Source organism: Argopecten irradians, chromosome 6 (genome assembly GCF_041381155.1).
Source record: "Argopecten irradians isolate NY chromosome 6, Ai_NY, whole genome shotgun sequence".
Taxonomy (NCBI): domain Eukaryota; kingdom Metazoa; phylum Mollusca; class Bivalvia; order Pectinida; family Pectinidae; genus Argopecten; species Argopecten irradians.
In genome coordinates this window covers 7,195,980-7,209,606 of record NC_091139.1, presented here as the reverse complement: position 1 = coordinate 7,209,606, position 13,627 = coordinate 7,195,980, and the positions used below count along the sequence as shown (strand labels likewise).

The 13,627-nt window shown below is 36.6% G+C and overlaps 2 protein-coding genes and 1 pseudogene across 2 annotated transcripts; 1 reads left to right on the top strand and 2 right to left on the bottom strand.

Moving 5' to 3' along the window:
* Positions 1-683: 683 nt before the first annotated feature.
* LOC138324851 (complement C1q tumor necrosis factor-related protein 2-like) lies at positions 684-3,440 on the bottom strand. The gene is made up of 2 exons (XM_069270034.1): positions 2,889-3,440; positions 684-1,641 (listed from the first exon to the last, which is right to left on the bottom strand). The coding sequence occupies exons 1-2, from the start codon at positions 3,364-3,366 to the stop codon at positions 1,244-1,246; spliced, it is 876 nt and encodes a 291-aa protein (XP_069126135.1). The 5' UTR covers positions 3,367-3,440; the 3' UTR covers positions 684-1,243.
* Positions 3,441-7,457: 4,017 nt separating this feature from the next.
* LOC138326250 (uncharacterized) lies at positions 7,458-8,727 on the bottom strand. Its single transcript, XM_069272371.1, has 2 exons — positions 8,375-8,727; positions 7,458-7,790 (listed from the first exon to the last, which is right to left on the bottom strand). The coding sequence occupies exons 1-2, from the start codon at positions 8,472-8,474 to the stop codon at positions 7,492-7,494; spliced, it is 399 nt and encodes a 132-aa protein (XP_069128472.1). The 5' UTR covers positions 8,475-8,727; the 3' UTR covers positions 7,458-7,491.
* Positions 8,728-12,506: 3,779 nt separating this feature from the next.
* LOC138326249 (uncharacterized) lies at positions 12,507-13,627 on the top strand (annotated as a pseudogene).

Genomic DNA, 13,627 nt, shown 5'->3' with positions numbered 1-13,627 from the left:
CTTTTGCTTTAAGATCATCATTGTTTTAGTTTCAAGTTTTCTTTCATCCAAGGTCTGTCTCCTACATGTATAGACTGTGTATTCTTCAATAATTCTTGTTATCCTATTTCTCTGAAAGTATGAAAAGATTTTCTCTATTACATATTGAGGTTCCTTTTTGGTGGCTATTAATGCAACTCTTCCCAATGCACTTCAATTATTAAAATCCAAGATGGCCGCCTGTCTGCCATTTAGGTTTCATGTTCGCCCTTGTATGCAAGATGAATATTTAGAACGGAACAGAGGCTGGATATAAAGATTAAGAGAAATCTTTTAAGTTATTGGAGAAATAGTGGTTCATTGTAACAAATATTAATGGTAGCCACATGCAGGTCATGTTGTTTCCCGATTGATAATAAAATACAATTTGCATAAATTAACTTCTTGGTGTTTACAAGAGAAATGTTCAAAAAATCCTTTGCATTGCATTCTTTTTGAGAAATAGCGAATTCTAATTCCAAGGTTGCTATGTTTAGGTCATATTGAATAAGTAAAATATGTTGAAAGTATTGAACATTGAAGAAGTACTGACCGATTTTCTGACTCATAAAATTCCATTCAGGATGGATTCAGTGATAAAGAAGACTAGAATGAATGACAACATATGTATATCAGTTGATAAAAATAACGCGTGTAATTATAAATTTCAAATATTTCCTGTAATGCTTTATTTGACGTTTTTTGGCCACACTATATAAACTGATGTTAAGTGATAGCTATTTTTGGATAATACTATTATTTCTATTGTGGACTTTTATTTTTATGACAATTGCAACCTTCGCTAATGATATTGGCACAATAACACAGTTCACAGCCATGATAGCTGGCCTACAGATACACAAACTTGTTCATATAAAAATTGGTGCCCTTTCGATCACATGGTTAAGAAACTAAGAATCATTCAGGTTTTGTTGTTTAGAAAGTATAAAATGGATCCTAGTGAATACAAAACATTTTGATACGTGTGTCTATCAAGGGCACCAAAAAAGTGGCCATATGACTTAATTATCATTGTGACCATTTTGTCACTGGATCCGTGCACGTGATGGCATAGTGGTCAAGGTCATACAAACACATTGTCTGTTGCCTAGACATGAGGCGTTCTAGTTTCTGATCAAGATTACAACGTGTTCTGCTTTATTCCGGTAATAGACCCACCACGTTAAAGGGTCTTCCGAATAGACATTATGAAAAATGCATACGATTAGTTGGAGCGTAATAGAAATCCGGAGAATGTGGTAAATATTGGCTGTATTTCTGCTCCATTAACTTCAGAAGATATTCTAACCCACACGCGATCTCCGCTCACCAGTTCACCTATAGCCATGGCCGATCCGGAATTAGGATGTTCGCTCAGATTAGTTCCCAAAACCTCCCCGTTCCGTACGAGCTCGCTGATGACCCAGGAATTGAAGTCAGTTTTGACAGTCCAGTGGAAAACGTAAACTCCCGATTGGATGACCGTAAACGCCCCCGTGTACTGGTTATACTGACCACCAATGTTTGTCACTATCTTCTCAAACAAAATAATAGTATTCTGACTCGTCTTGGTGATTTCGTGAGCGAGAACGACGTAGAAGGCAACAGATGTGTTTGGGGCACCTGAAAATACAGGTAGAGGTTCATTGGTCAGACATCAGGTAGTTAGGTAATATAAGAAAACAAAGGCTCATTGAGTTTTAACGTTCTTCTGACAATAAATGCAATACAACTGATACTAGAAGTGAAGTACACGGTTAGTCATTCAAGATTGTAGCCTACATTGTGTCATTTGATCCTTGTGACCCTGAATGAATATAAAGGTCATTCATATGAACAAACTTGGTAACCCCTTTATCCAAGCATGCTAGACGCCCAATATGAATGCCTTTCGGTTGCTAAGAAGACGTTTGAATTTAAAAGTTTACTGTGAAAGACGACAGACGAAGTATGATGGCTATAGGTCATCCTGACCATTCGGATGAGATGAGCTAATACAATATAAAATGACCCAGATCTTTTTAGTATGAAGCTCATTTGCTTTAACAGAAGCCGGGCAAGGTCGGGCGACCAACGATCATAAAAAATCTAAACGTATGTAGGAAATAAAGTCCGGAAAAGATAAGACAAACGGAAACAACACAAATTGTTAAAGCCCCTACCTCTTTGATTCCTATGACCATGAATGATAACCCATCCATTCGCATTTCGTTTTGTATGATTTACACAAACTATCAAACCTCAAGGCTTCTCTATCGCCTTGTCAATTTTTATTTTTAAAATTCAACAGACATGTAGTTTATCTTGGCCTTGAACAAAATTAATTTAAAGTTAAAATCAACAATCCAATGAACAGACTTTGTAGCCCTGTAATCAAGCATTCTACAAGTAAATAAAAGGTCTATGTCTTTCGGTTATTTAGAAGTAGTTTACAACGTCGAGAAAATCATTTCAAAAAATATGTACTTTAGGAAACTCATTGTACCAATGTGCTGCACGTTTAATGTTATGTATTTTGTCATTTGCTGTTATTTAGAACAAGAGTTAACGAATGACCTTGACAAAATGCAATGGAGATTAAGTACGGGATGGTATACGTTTCCGGATAAAAGGCTATCGCAATAGGTCAACTAGCTAGTCTAAAAAAACTTACCAGTAACGGTGTTATGGAGAGGAAGCATACAGTACATGATAAAGTATTGTTTTTTAGTCATAAGAACAAATTAAATATTTTAAAGCAATTACTTACTTATAAAAATTACATTATCGGGTTTTGTTTTTAATGTTGTTAATTAAATATTGGTTATCAAATGGAGAACAGGAAGAAAACAAATCAAAATAAATAGTAAAAATGAATATATGTATGTTACCTGACGACTGTCTTTTCTCTGTCCTCTTTCTTGTTTCCGTATGATTTTTATCTATCCAGAGTCCGGGAAGACGGTTTCCTATTGGAGTCGGTCGCTGTATTGTAGAGTTATCAGCACGATCGTTTGGTCCGTGTACTGACCCCTGGTCACTAGGAAGTGCTATCTTGAGCCTGTCCATGTATTCGTGTAGCAGTTGATTGTCTCGTGTCAGTTTGTTTAAGTTATTGGTCATTTCTGCTATTTGCTGTGTATCCTTAAAGAGGCGCGTTTCGAGATCGGCTACTTTTCTCGAAAGTTTCGAAATCATTTCCCTGTCCTCTTCATGTTGCTGCTCAAGCTTTTCCATACGGTGTATTAAATCAGATAATATCGAACGAGCGGAAGGGTCCAGACTATTATGGATGTTATTTGTAATCTGCCCATGACATGTAGAAAGACAACAAACAATAAGGAGACCTAGAAATATTGTGACCGACATTGTTGATAATCAGATTTCCGATGTAGAAATGTACAACAAATGTACGATAAGACGACCGGTACGTCAGAAACGCCATTTATATCAGACATTGGAGAAGGAAGTTGTTTGTGTGTGGTCATATCCGGCAATGCTTCTACGAAATCCCGTACCACGGACCATGTGTAAGAGAATTTTGTGTAGGGTCATTGTATAGACCAAAGGCACTCTTTATATAGAAGGAGCGAGCACAGGGATTTGACATCAACGATCAATATGTATATGCAAACCAACCAACCAACGATGAATTGAAAAGATTATTAAAAAAACGTATATATGTCTATGATGTCCTAACACCGATGGTATTATTGTCTCATATGGATAGAGTAGTGTCCATATAATTTCAGAGAGAGTCTAACAACATCCCATTAGGGGTCACGTTCTCATGGCCTGTATGTATACTTTCTCTACTTCATTTCAAATGCATATTTCCATGAATCAAATATTGACCTTTGTTGACGTTACGCACAACAAATATCCTTAATTTTTATATAAGATAATTAGTTTCCTTTGCAAATGTAAAAGCTTTGGTCATATGACGCCACCCTGAGGAACTCGCTGTTTTTGTGATGCCATGTGAAAATGTTTTAGCCAATGGCAATAGTGGAAATTCGGAGCATATCTATATTATTCGGTAATTATATCATAATCCATTATTGCAATTTTTGGCGACGTGACTCGATTATCAGGAATCCCGTTAACTCGACAAGGGAAATAACCGACGTTTGAAATTTAGTCTCTTTTGTTACATGAAGCAAAAACAAGGACTACAAATCTTTATATGCAGAATTTTAATTATAGTTGAGGAACGAAGCACTGGTGATGCATAGGAATATAAACAAAAACAATTTGTAAAACAAGTAAGGACAAGGGCAGAAAATATACAAAAACACAACATTACAATGCAACAATAACAAACATTTGATAACAATATTAAAAATACAAGCAGCAATTATACATAACAAACAACATTACAATATGACAACATACATATACAAATACAACATTACAATGTGATAATATACATGTACAAATACAACATTACAATGTGACACTATACAAATACAACATTACAATGTGACAATGTACAAAGCACTAAGGGTAGATAACTCGGTGTGGTATCACATCTCCCTCCAGAGGACGCTGTAGTTGGCCGTAGACATCCTGGCTAGCTCATCAGTTTCCGTGCTCCTCCCGGAAGTGGCTGGCGTCTCCAAGTCTGGTTCTCTGGCTCCCAGGGAAGTGAGGACAAGGGCAGACAACTCCTGTACCTGTCGATGCTTGGTGGATCTGTACTGGTCAAACATCCTCCGGACACCCTGGATGATGGACTTACGGGTCAGTAGGTGAAGACCAAGGCTGTGGGCACCGTCCAGTGTAGAGAAGAAAAGTTGGCGGTCAAGACGAATCAAATGGTCATCTAGAATGAAGATATAAAATTTTATTACACATTTCATTAGAAAATACACCAAAGCTGTACATAGGCCTATCACAGACAATCATGACAGAAATATTGATTACGGAAAATGAATTAACGACATTAAAAGTAACACGATTTTGTTACGATCTGTGACTATTTCAAGAAGAAACAAAATGTGAGCAAGAAAGGTTGTTCATTCCCAATTTTAAAAGATTGTTCAAAATTCCTACACTATTGTTTTTTTTTATACTTTACCTTGTGAAATAGGTATTATGCTTGGTTTTCGGATCGAAACTTCGGCTTAAAACAGGACAGCGGAAACTTTTATTCTAATTTCTGTAAAATATTATGTAAAAATCATCATCGAGTTAATCACTGTTTTTAATTAATATCATAATTAAACAGTTACAGCAAAATTAACCGTGAAAATGTTATGATGAATTAGATGTCGAGTTCCTTTAAACTGAAAGACAAACAGAACAAGACTGTGCAAAAAAAGATAATTGTTTCTTGATAAACATGTACTTTTACATAAAAATAATAATAAAACAATAATAAACGATGAAATATAGCTGACCCTTGATACATACCTAGGAAGTTGACCTGCTTGGTAGCTTTGTCGTGAGCTAACAGAAGACTCTGGAGCTTCTGGGCGTAGTACACAACATCGGTAGTGGTCATCTCAGCCATGGTCAGTGTAGAGGTCAATCAGAGGGTAGTAGTGCTGATGGGTTCCAGAGCAGGAGTAATTTCTCAATTCAAAGCCGTTCTTTTTATAGACCCTTCTTAATTTTGATTGGCTGCATTCATCCAGTAATTTCATTGGCTGGAAATTTAGTCCCTCCCCTATTTAATGTGGAACGTAATTACTTGAATAGTACCGCTAAATGTGAGGAGATTTTCATAACGGTTTAAAGATCAAAGTGAATCGGGCGGTAATTATAGATCAAAGGTCATTTGTCTTTGTATGGCTTGGTGTTACTGTCCAGATAATTAGAGGTGTTAAGGAAAGTAAGATCAAAGGTCACTTGTCCAGGTATGGCTTGGTGTTACTGTAAAGGTAACTAGAGGCGGCAATGGGGGTAAGATCAAAGGTCACTGGTCCAGGTATGGCTTGGTGTTACTGTACAGGTAATTAGAGGCGGTAATGGGGGTAAGATCAAAGGTCACATGTCCAGGTATGGCTTGGTGTTACAGTACAGGTAATTAGAGGCGGTAATGGGGGTAAGATCAAAGGTCACATGTCTAGGTATGGCTTGGTGTTACCGTAAAGGTAACTAGAGGCGGCAATGGGGGTAAGATCAAAAGGTCACTGGTCCAGGTATGGCTTGGCGTTACTGTACAGATAATTAGAGGCGGTAATGGGGGTCAGATCAAAGGTCACTTTTCCAAGTATGTCTTGGTGCTACTGTACGGGTAATTAAGGGCGGAAAGTTAAGTAAAATCATAGGTCACTTGTCCAGGTTTGGCTTGGTGTTACTGTACAGGTAACTAGAGGCGGTAATGGGGATATGATCAAAGGTCACTTGTCTATGTTATGTTTTGAGACTAGCCTGGAGGCCCTACCCATAATTCCTAGCGGTGGGTAAGTCTGGAGGCCCTACCCATAATTCCTAGCGATGGGTTAGGGCCCCTTAGTCGCATTGACTCGGCAAGGGAAATAACCGATGTTTGAAAGTATACTCGACTCTCTTTTGAAAGAGATGAAATAAAAAAGAAAAAAAAAAGAACAACACATGTTTATAAGTAGAATTTTTATTGTGGCACTGTAGCACTGGTAATGTATAAAAATATGACAATATAAAAACACGATATTACAATGTGAAAGTATACAAACAACATTGCAATATGAAAGTAGACAGCATTACAATGTGACAATAAACAAATACAACATTACAATGTGACAATAAACAAATCCAACATTACAATGTGACAATAAACAAATACAACATTACAATGTGACAATATACAAATACAACATTACAATGTGACAATATACAAAACAACATTACAATGTGACAATATACAAACACAACATTACAATGTGACAATATACAAACACAACATTACAATGTGACAATATAAAACACAACATTACAATGTGACAATAAACAAATACAACATTACAATGTGACAATATACAAATACAACATTACAATGTGACAATATACAAAACAACATTACAATGTGACAATATACAATACAACATTACAATGTGACAATATACAAATACAACATTACAATGTGACAATATACAAACACAACATTACAATGTGACAATATAACAAATACAACATTACAATGTGACAATATACAAATACAACATTACAATGTGACAATATACAAACACAACATTACATGTGACAATATACAAACACAACATTACAATGTGACAATATACAAATACAACATTACAATGTGACAATATACAAATACAACATTACAATGTGACAATAAACAAATACAACATTACAATGTGACAATATACAAATACAACATTACAATGTGACACTAAACAAATACAAATGCATACAAACACAATATTACAATGTGACAACATACAAATACAAAATAACAATTAACATTACAATGTACAAATAAAACATTACACTATACAAATACAACATTACAATATACAAAGCACTAAGGATAGATAACTCCGTGTGGTATCACATCTCCCTCCAGAGGACGCTGTAGTTGGCCGTAGACATCATGGCTAGCTCATCAGTTTCCGTGCTCCTCCCGGAAGTGGCTGGCATCTCCAAGTCTGGTTCTCCGGCTCCCAGGGAAGTGAGGACAAGGGCAGACAACTCCTGTACCTGTCGATGCTTGGTGGATCTGTACTGGTCAAACATCCTCCGGACACCCTGGATGATGGACTTACGGGTCAGTAGGTGAAGACCAAGGCTGTGGGCATCGTCCAGTGTGGAGAAGAAAAGTTGGCGGTCAAGACGAAGCAAATGGTCATCTGGAATGAAGATATAAAATTTTATCAAACATTTCATTAGAAAATACGTCAAAGCTGTACATATATCACAATCATGATAGAAAGATGGACTACGGAATATGAATTAACGACATTACAAGTAACACGATTTTGTTACGATCTGTGACTATTTCAAGAAGAAACAAAATGTGAGCAAGAAAGGTTGTTCATTCCCAATTTTAAAAGATTGTTCAAAATTCCTACACTATTGTTTTTTTTATACTTTACCTTGTGAAATAGGTATTATGCTTGGTTTTCGGATCGAAAAAGGCTTAAAACAGGACAGCGGAAACTTTTATTCTAATTTCTGTAAAATATTATGTAAAAATCATCATCGAGTTAATCACTGTTTTTAATTAATATCATAATTAAACAGTTACAGCAAAATTAACCGTGAACATGTTATGAAATCTTTGAATTAGATGTCGAGTTTCTTTAAACTGAAAGACAAACAGAACAAGACTGTGCAAAAAAAATATTTGTTTCTTGATAAACATGTACTTTTACATAAAAATAATAATAAAACAATAATAAACGATGAAATATAGCTGACCCTTGATACATACCTAGGAAGTTGACCTGCTTGGTAGCTTTGTCGTGAGCTAACAGAAGACTCTGGAGCTTCTGGGCGTAGTACACAACATCGGTAGTGGTCATCTCAGCCATGGTCAGTGTAGAGGTCAATCAGAGGGTAGTAGTGCTGATGGGTTCCAGAGCAGGAGTAATTTCTCAATTCAAAGCCGTTCTTTTTATAGACCCTTCTTAATTTTGATTGGCTGCATTCATCCAGTAATTTCATTGGCTGGAAATTTAGTCCCTCCCCTATTTAATGTGGAACGTAATTACTTGAATAGTACCGCTAAATGTGAGGAGATTTTCATAACGGTTTAAAGATCAAAGTGAATCGGGCGGTAATTATAGATCAAAGGTCATTTGTCTTTGTATGGCTTGGTGTTACTGTACCGGTAATTAGAGGCGGTAATTTTGTCTTTGGATGGATTGTTGTTACTGTCCAGATAATTAAAGGTGTTAAGGAAAGTAAGATCAAAGGTCACTTGTCCATGTATGGCTTGGTGTTACTGTACAGGTAACTAGAGGCGGCAATGGGGGTAAGATCAAAAGGTCACTTGTCCAGGTATGGCTTGGTGTTACTGTACAGGTAATTAGAGGCGGTAATGGGGGTAAGATCAAAGGTCACATGTCCAGGTATGGCTTGGTGTTACTGTACAGGTAATTAGAGGCGGTAATGGGGGTAAAATCAAAGGTCAATTGTCTAGGTATGGCTTGGTGTTACTGTAAAGGTAACTAGAGGCGGCAATGGGGGTAAGATCAAAAGGTCACTGGTCCAGGTATGGCTTGGCGTTACTGTACAGATAATTAGAGGCGGTAATGGGGGTCAGATCAAAGGTCACTTTTCCAGGTATGTCTTGGTGCTACTGTACGGGTAATTAAGGGCGGAAAGTTAGGTAAAATCATAGGTCACTTGTCCAGGTTTGGCTTGGTGTTACTGTACAGGTAACTAGAGGCGGTAATGGGGATATGATCAAAGGTCACTTGTCTATGTTATGTTTTGAGACTAGCCTGGAGGCCCTACCCATAATTCCTAGCGGTGGGTAAGTCTGGAGGCCCTACCCATAATTCCTAGCGATGGGTTAGGGCCCCTTAGTCGCATTGACTCGGCAAGGGAAATAACCGATGTTTGAAAGTATACTCGACTCTCTTTTGAAAGAGATGAAATTAAAAAAAAAAGAACAACACATGTTTATAAGTAGAATTTTTATTGTGGCACTGTAGCACTGGTAATGTATAAAAATGTGACAATATATAAACACGATATTACAATGTGAAAGTATACAAACAACATTGCAATATGTCAGTATACAGCATTACAATGTGACAATAAACAAATACAACATTACAATGTGACAATAAACAAATACAACATTACAATGTGACAATAAACAAATACAACATTACAATGTGACAATAAACAAATACAACATTACAATGTGACAATAAACAAATACAACATTACAATGTGACAATAAACAAATACAACATTACAATGTGACAATATACAAACACAACATTACAATGTGACAATAAACAAATACAACATTACAATGTGACAATATACAAATACAACATTACAATGTGACAATATACAAACACAACATTACAATGTGACAATATACAAATACAACATTACAATGTGACAATATACAAATACAACATTACAATGTGACAATATACAAACACAACATTACAATGTGACAATAAACAAATACAACATTACAATTTGACAATATACAAATACAACATTACAATGTGACAATAAACAAATACAACATTACAATGTGACAATAAACAAATACAACATTACAATGTGACAATAAACAAATACAACATTACAATGTGACAATAAACAAATACAACATTACAATGTGACAATATACAAATACAACATTACAATGTGACAATATACAAATACAACATTACATTGTGACAATATACAAATAAAACATTACAATGCATACAAACACAATATTACAATGTGACAACATACAAATACAAAATAACAATTAACATTACAATGTACAAATAAAACATTACACTATACAAATACAACATTACAATGTGACACTATACAAATACAACATTACAATGTGACAATGTACAAAGCACTAAGGGTAGATAACTCGGTGTGGTATCACATCTCCCTCCAGAGGACGCTGTAGTTGGCCGTAGACATCCTGGCTAGCTCATCAGTTTCCGTGCTCCTCCCGGAAGTGGCTGGTATCTCCAAGTCTGGTTCTCCGGCTCCCAGGGAAGTGAGGACAAGGGCAGACAACTCCTGTACCTGTCGATGCTTGGTGGATCTGTACTGGTCAAACATCCTCCGGACACCCTGGATGATGGACTTACGGGTCAGTAGGTGAAGACCAAGGCTGTGGGCACCGTCCAGTGTAGAGAAGAAAAGTTGGCGGTCAAGACGAATCAAATGGTCATCTGGAATGAAGATATAACATTTTATTACACATTTCATTAGAAAATACACCAAAGCTGTACATAGGCCTATCACAGACAATCATGACAGAAATATTGATTACGGAAAATGAATTAATGACATTAAAAGTAACACGATTTTGTTACGATCTGTGACTATTTCAAGAAGAAACAAGAAGTGAGCAAGAAAGGTTGTTCATTCCCAATTTTAAAAGATTGTTCAAAATTCCTACACTATTGTTTTTTTTTTATACTTTACCTTGTGAAATAGGTATTATGCTTGGTTTTCGGATCGAAAATTCGGCTTAAAACAGGACAGCGGAAACTTTTATTCTAATTTCTGTAAAATATTATGTAAAAATCATCATCGAGTTAATCACTGTTTTTAATTAATATCATAATTAAACAGTTACAGCAAAATTAACCGTGAAAATGTTATGATGAATTAGATGTCGAGTTCCTTTAAACTGAAAGACAAACAGAACAAGACTGTGCAAAAAAAGATAATTGTTTCTTGATAAACATGTACTTTTACATAAAAATAATAATAAAACAATAATAAACGATGAAATATAGCTGACCCTTGATACATACCTAGGAAGTTGACCTGCTTGGTAGCTTTGTCGTGAGCTAACAGAAGACTCTGGAGCTTCTGGGCGTAGTACACAACATCGGTAGTGGTCATCTCAGCCATGGTCAGTGTAGAGGTCAATCAGAGGGTAGTAGTGCTGATGGGTTCCAGAGCAGGAGTAATTTCTCAATTCAAGGCCGTTCTTTTTATAGACCCTTCTTAATTTTGATTGGCTGCATTCATCCAGTAATTTCATTGGCTGGAAATTTAGTCCCTCCCCTATTTAATGTGGAACGTAAATACTTGAATAGTAACGCTAAATGTGAGGAGATTTTCATAACGGTTTAAAGATCAAAGTGAATCGGGCGGTAATTATAGATCAAAGGTCATTTGTCTTTGTATGGCTTGGTGTTACTGTACCGGTAATTAGAGGCGGTAATTTTGTCTTTGGATGGATTGTTGTTACTGTCCAGATAATTAAAGGTGTTAAGGAAAGTAAGATCAAAGGTCACTTGTCCATGTATGGCTTGGTGTTACTGTAAAGGTAACTAGAGGCGGCAATGGGGGTAAGATCAAAAGGTCACTGGTCCAGGTATGGCTTGGTGTTACTGTACAGGTAATTAGAGGCGGTAATGGGGGTAAGATCAAAGGTCACGTGTCCAGGTATGGCTTGGTATTACAGTACAGGTAATTAGAGGCGGTAATGGGGGTACAATCAAAGGTCAATTGTCTAGGTATGGCTTGGTGTTACTGTAAAGGTAACTAGAGGCGGCAATGGGGGTAAAATCAAAAGGTCACTGGTCCAGGTATGGCTTGGCGTTACTGTACAGATAATTAGAGGCGGTAATGGGGGTCAGATCAAAGGTCACTTTTCCAAGTATGTCTTGGTGCTACTGTACGGGTAATTTAGGGGGAAAGGGGTTAGGTAAAATCAAAGGTCACTTGTCTAGGTATGGCTTGGTGTTACTGTACAGGTAATTAGAGGCGGTAATGGGGGTAAGATCAAAGGTCACTTGTCTAGGTATGGCTTGGTGTTACTGTACAGGTAATTAGAGGCGGTAATGGGGGTAAGATCAAAGGCCACTTGTCTTGGTACCCTCTAATTGACCTCTACACTGACCATGGCTGAGATGACCACTACTGATGTTGTGTACTACGCCCAGAAGCTCCAGAGTCTTCTGTTAGCCCACGATAAAGCTACCAAGTAGGTCAACTTCTTAGGTATGTAGCAAGGGTCAGTTATATTTCATCGTTTTTATGTTCTTTTTTTTTTATTTGTTTATTGTTTTAGTGTAACAATACATGTATATTAGAAACAAATTCAAACATTTTTGTACAGTCGTATTCTAATTATCTGTCAACTTAATAGAAGTCATCATATAGTTCAATGTTTTATAACCATTTTGATGGTTCAGTGTGCTGTAACAGTTTAATTCATATTAATTCAATCAATAATGTTGTTTTGAGTATTTTTACAGAAATTCGAAAAGTGTCCCCTGTTCTGTTTTTAGAGGAAGTTCCTATCCAAAAACCAGCCGTTATACATATTTTTCAAGGTCAAGTTTATTAAACAAACTAACAGTGTATGAATTTTGAACAATCATGTAACATAGCTAATTAACAACGTTTATTGCTCACTTTTTGTTTTTCTTCTTGAAATAGTCACAAATCGTCACAAAAAATTGTCACTTTAATGTAATTAATCAATTTTCTGTAGTCCATCTTCCCGTCATGATTGTCTGTGATAGATGTACTTTGATGTATTTTCTAATGAAATGTGTAATACAATTGTATATCTTCATTCCAGATGACCATTTGATTCGTCTTGACCGCCAACTTTTCTTCTCCACCACACTGAACGATGCCCACAGCCTTGGCCTCCACCTTTTGACCCTTAAGTCCATCATCCAGGGTGGTCCGGAGGATGTTTGACCAGTACAGATCCACCAAGCATCGCCAAGTACAGGGTTTATCTGCCCTTGTCCTCACTTCCTTTGGAGCCGGAGAGCCAGACTTGGAGATGCCAGCAACTTCCGGGAGGAGCACTTAAACTGATGAGCTAGCCAGGATGTCTACGGCCAACTACAGCGTCCTCTGGAGAGAGATGTGATACCACACGTAGTTATCTACCCTTAGTGCTTAGTATAATGCAACATTGTATTTGTATATTGTCACATTGTTTAAAATGTGTTATTTGTACATTGTAATGTTGCATTTGTACATTGTCACATTGAAATGTTGT

Excerpts from the sequence above, each read along its gene's own strand:
- LOC138324851 (XM_069270034.1), bottom strand. The coding sequence starts at position 3,366 with ATGTCGGTCACAATATTTCTAGGTCTCCTTATTGTTTGTTGTCTTTCT. Across the intron at positions 1,642-2,888 it reads AGAGAAAAGACAGTCGTCAG|GTGCCCCAAACACATCTGTT; the intron begins GTAACATACATA and ends CTGTATTTTCAG.
- LOC138326250 (XM_069272371.1), bottom strand. The coding sequence starts at position 8,474 with ATGGCTGAGATGACCACTACCGATGTTGTGTACTACGCCCAGAAGCTC. Across the intron at positions 7,791-8,374 it reads CAAGCAGGTCAACTTCCTAG|ATGACCATTTGCTTCGTCTT; the intron begins GTATGTATCAAG and ends TCTTCATTCCAG.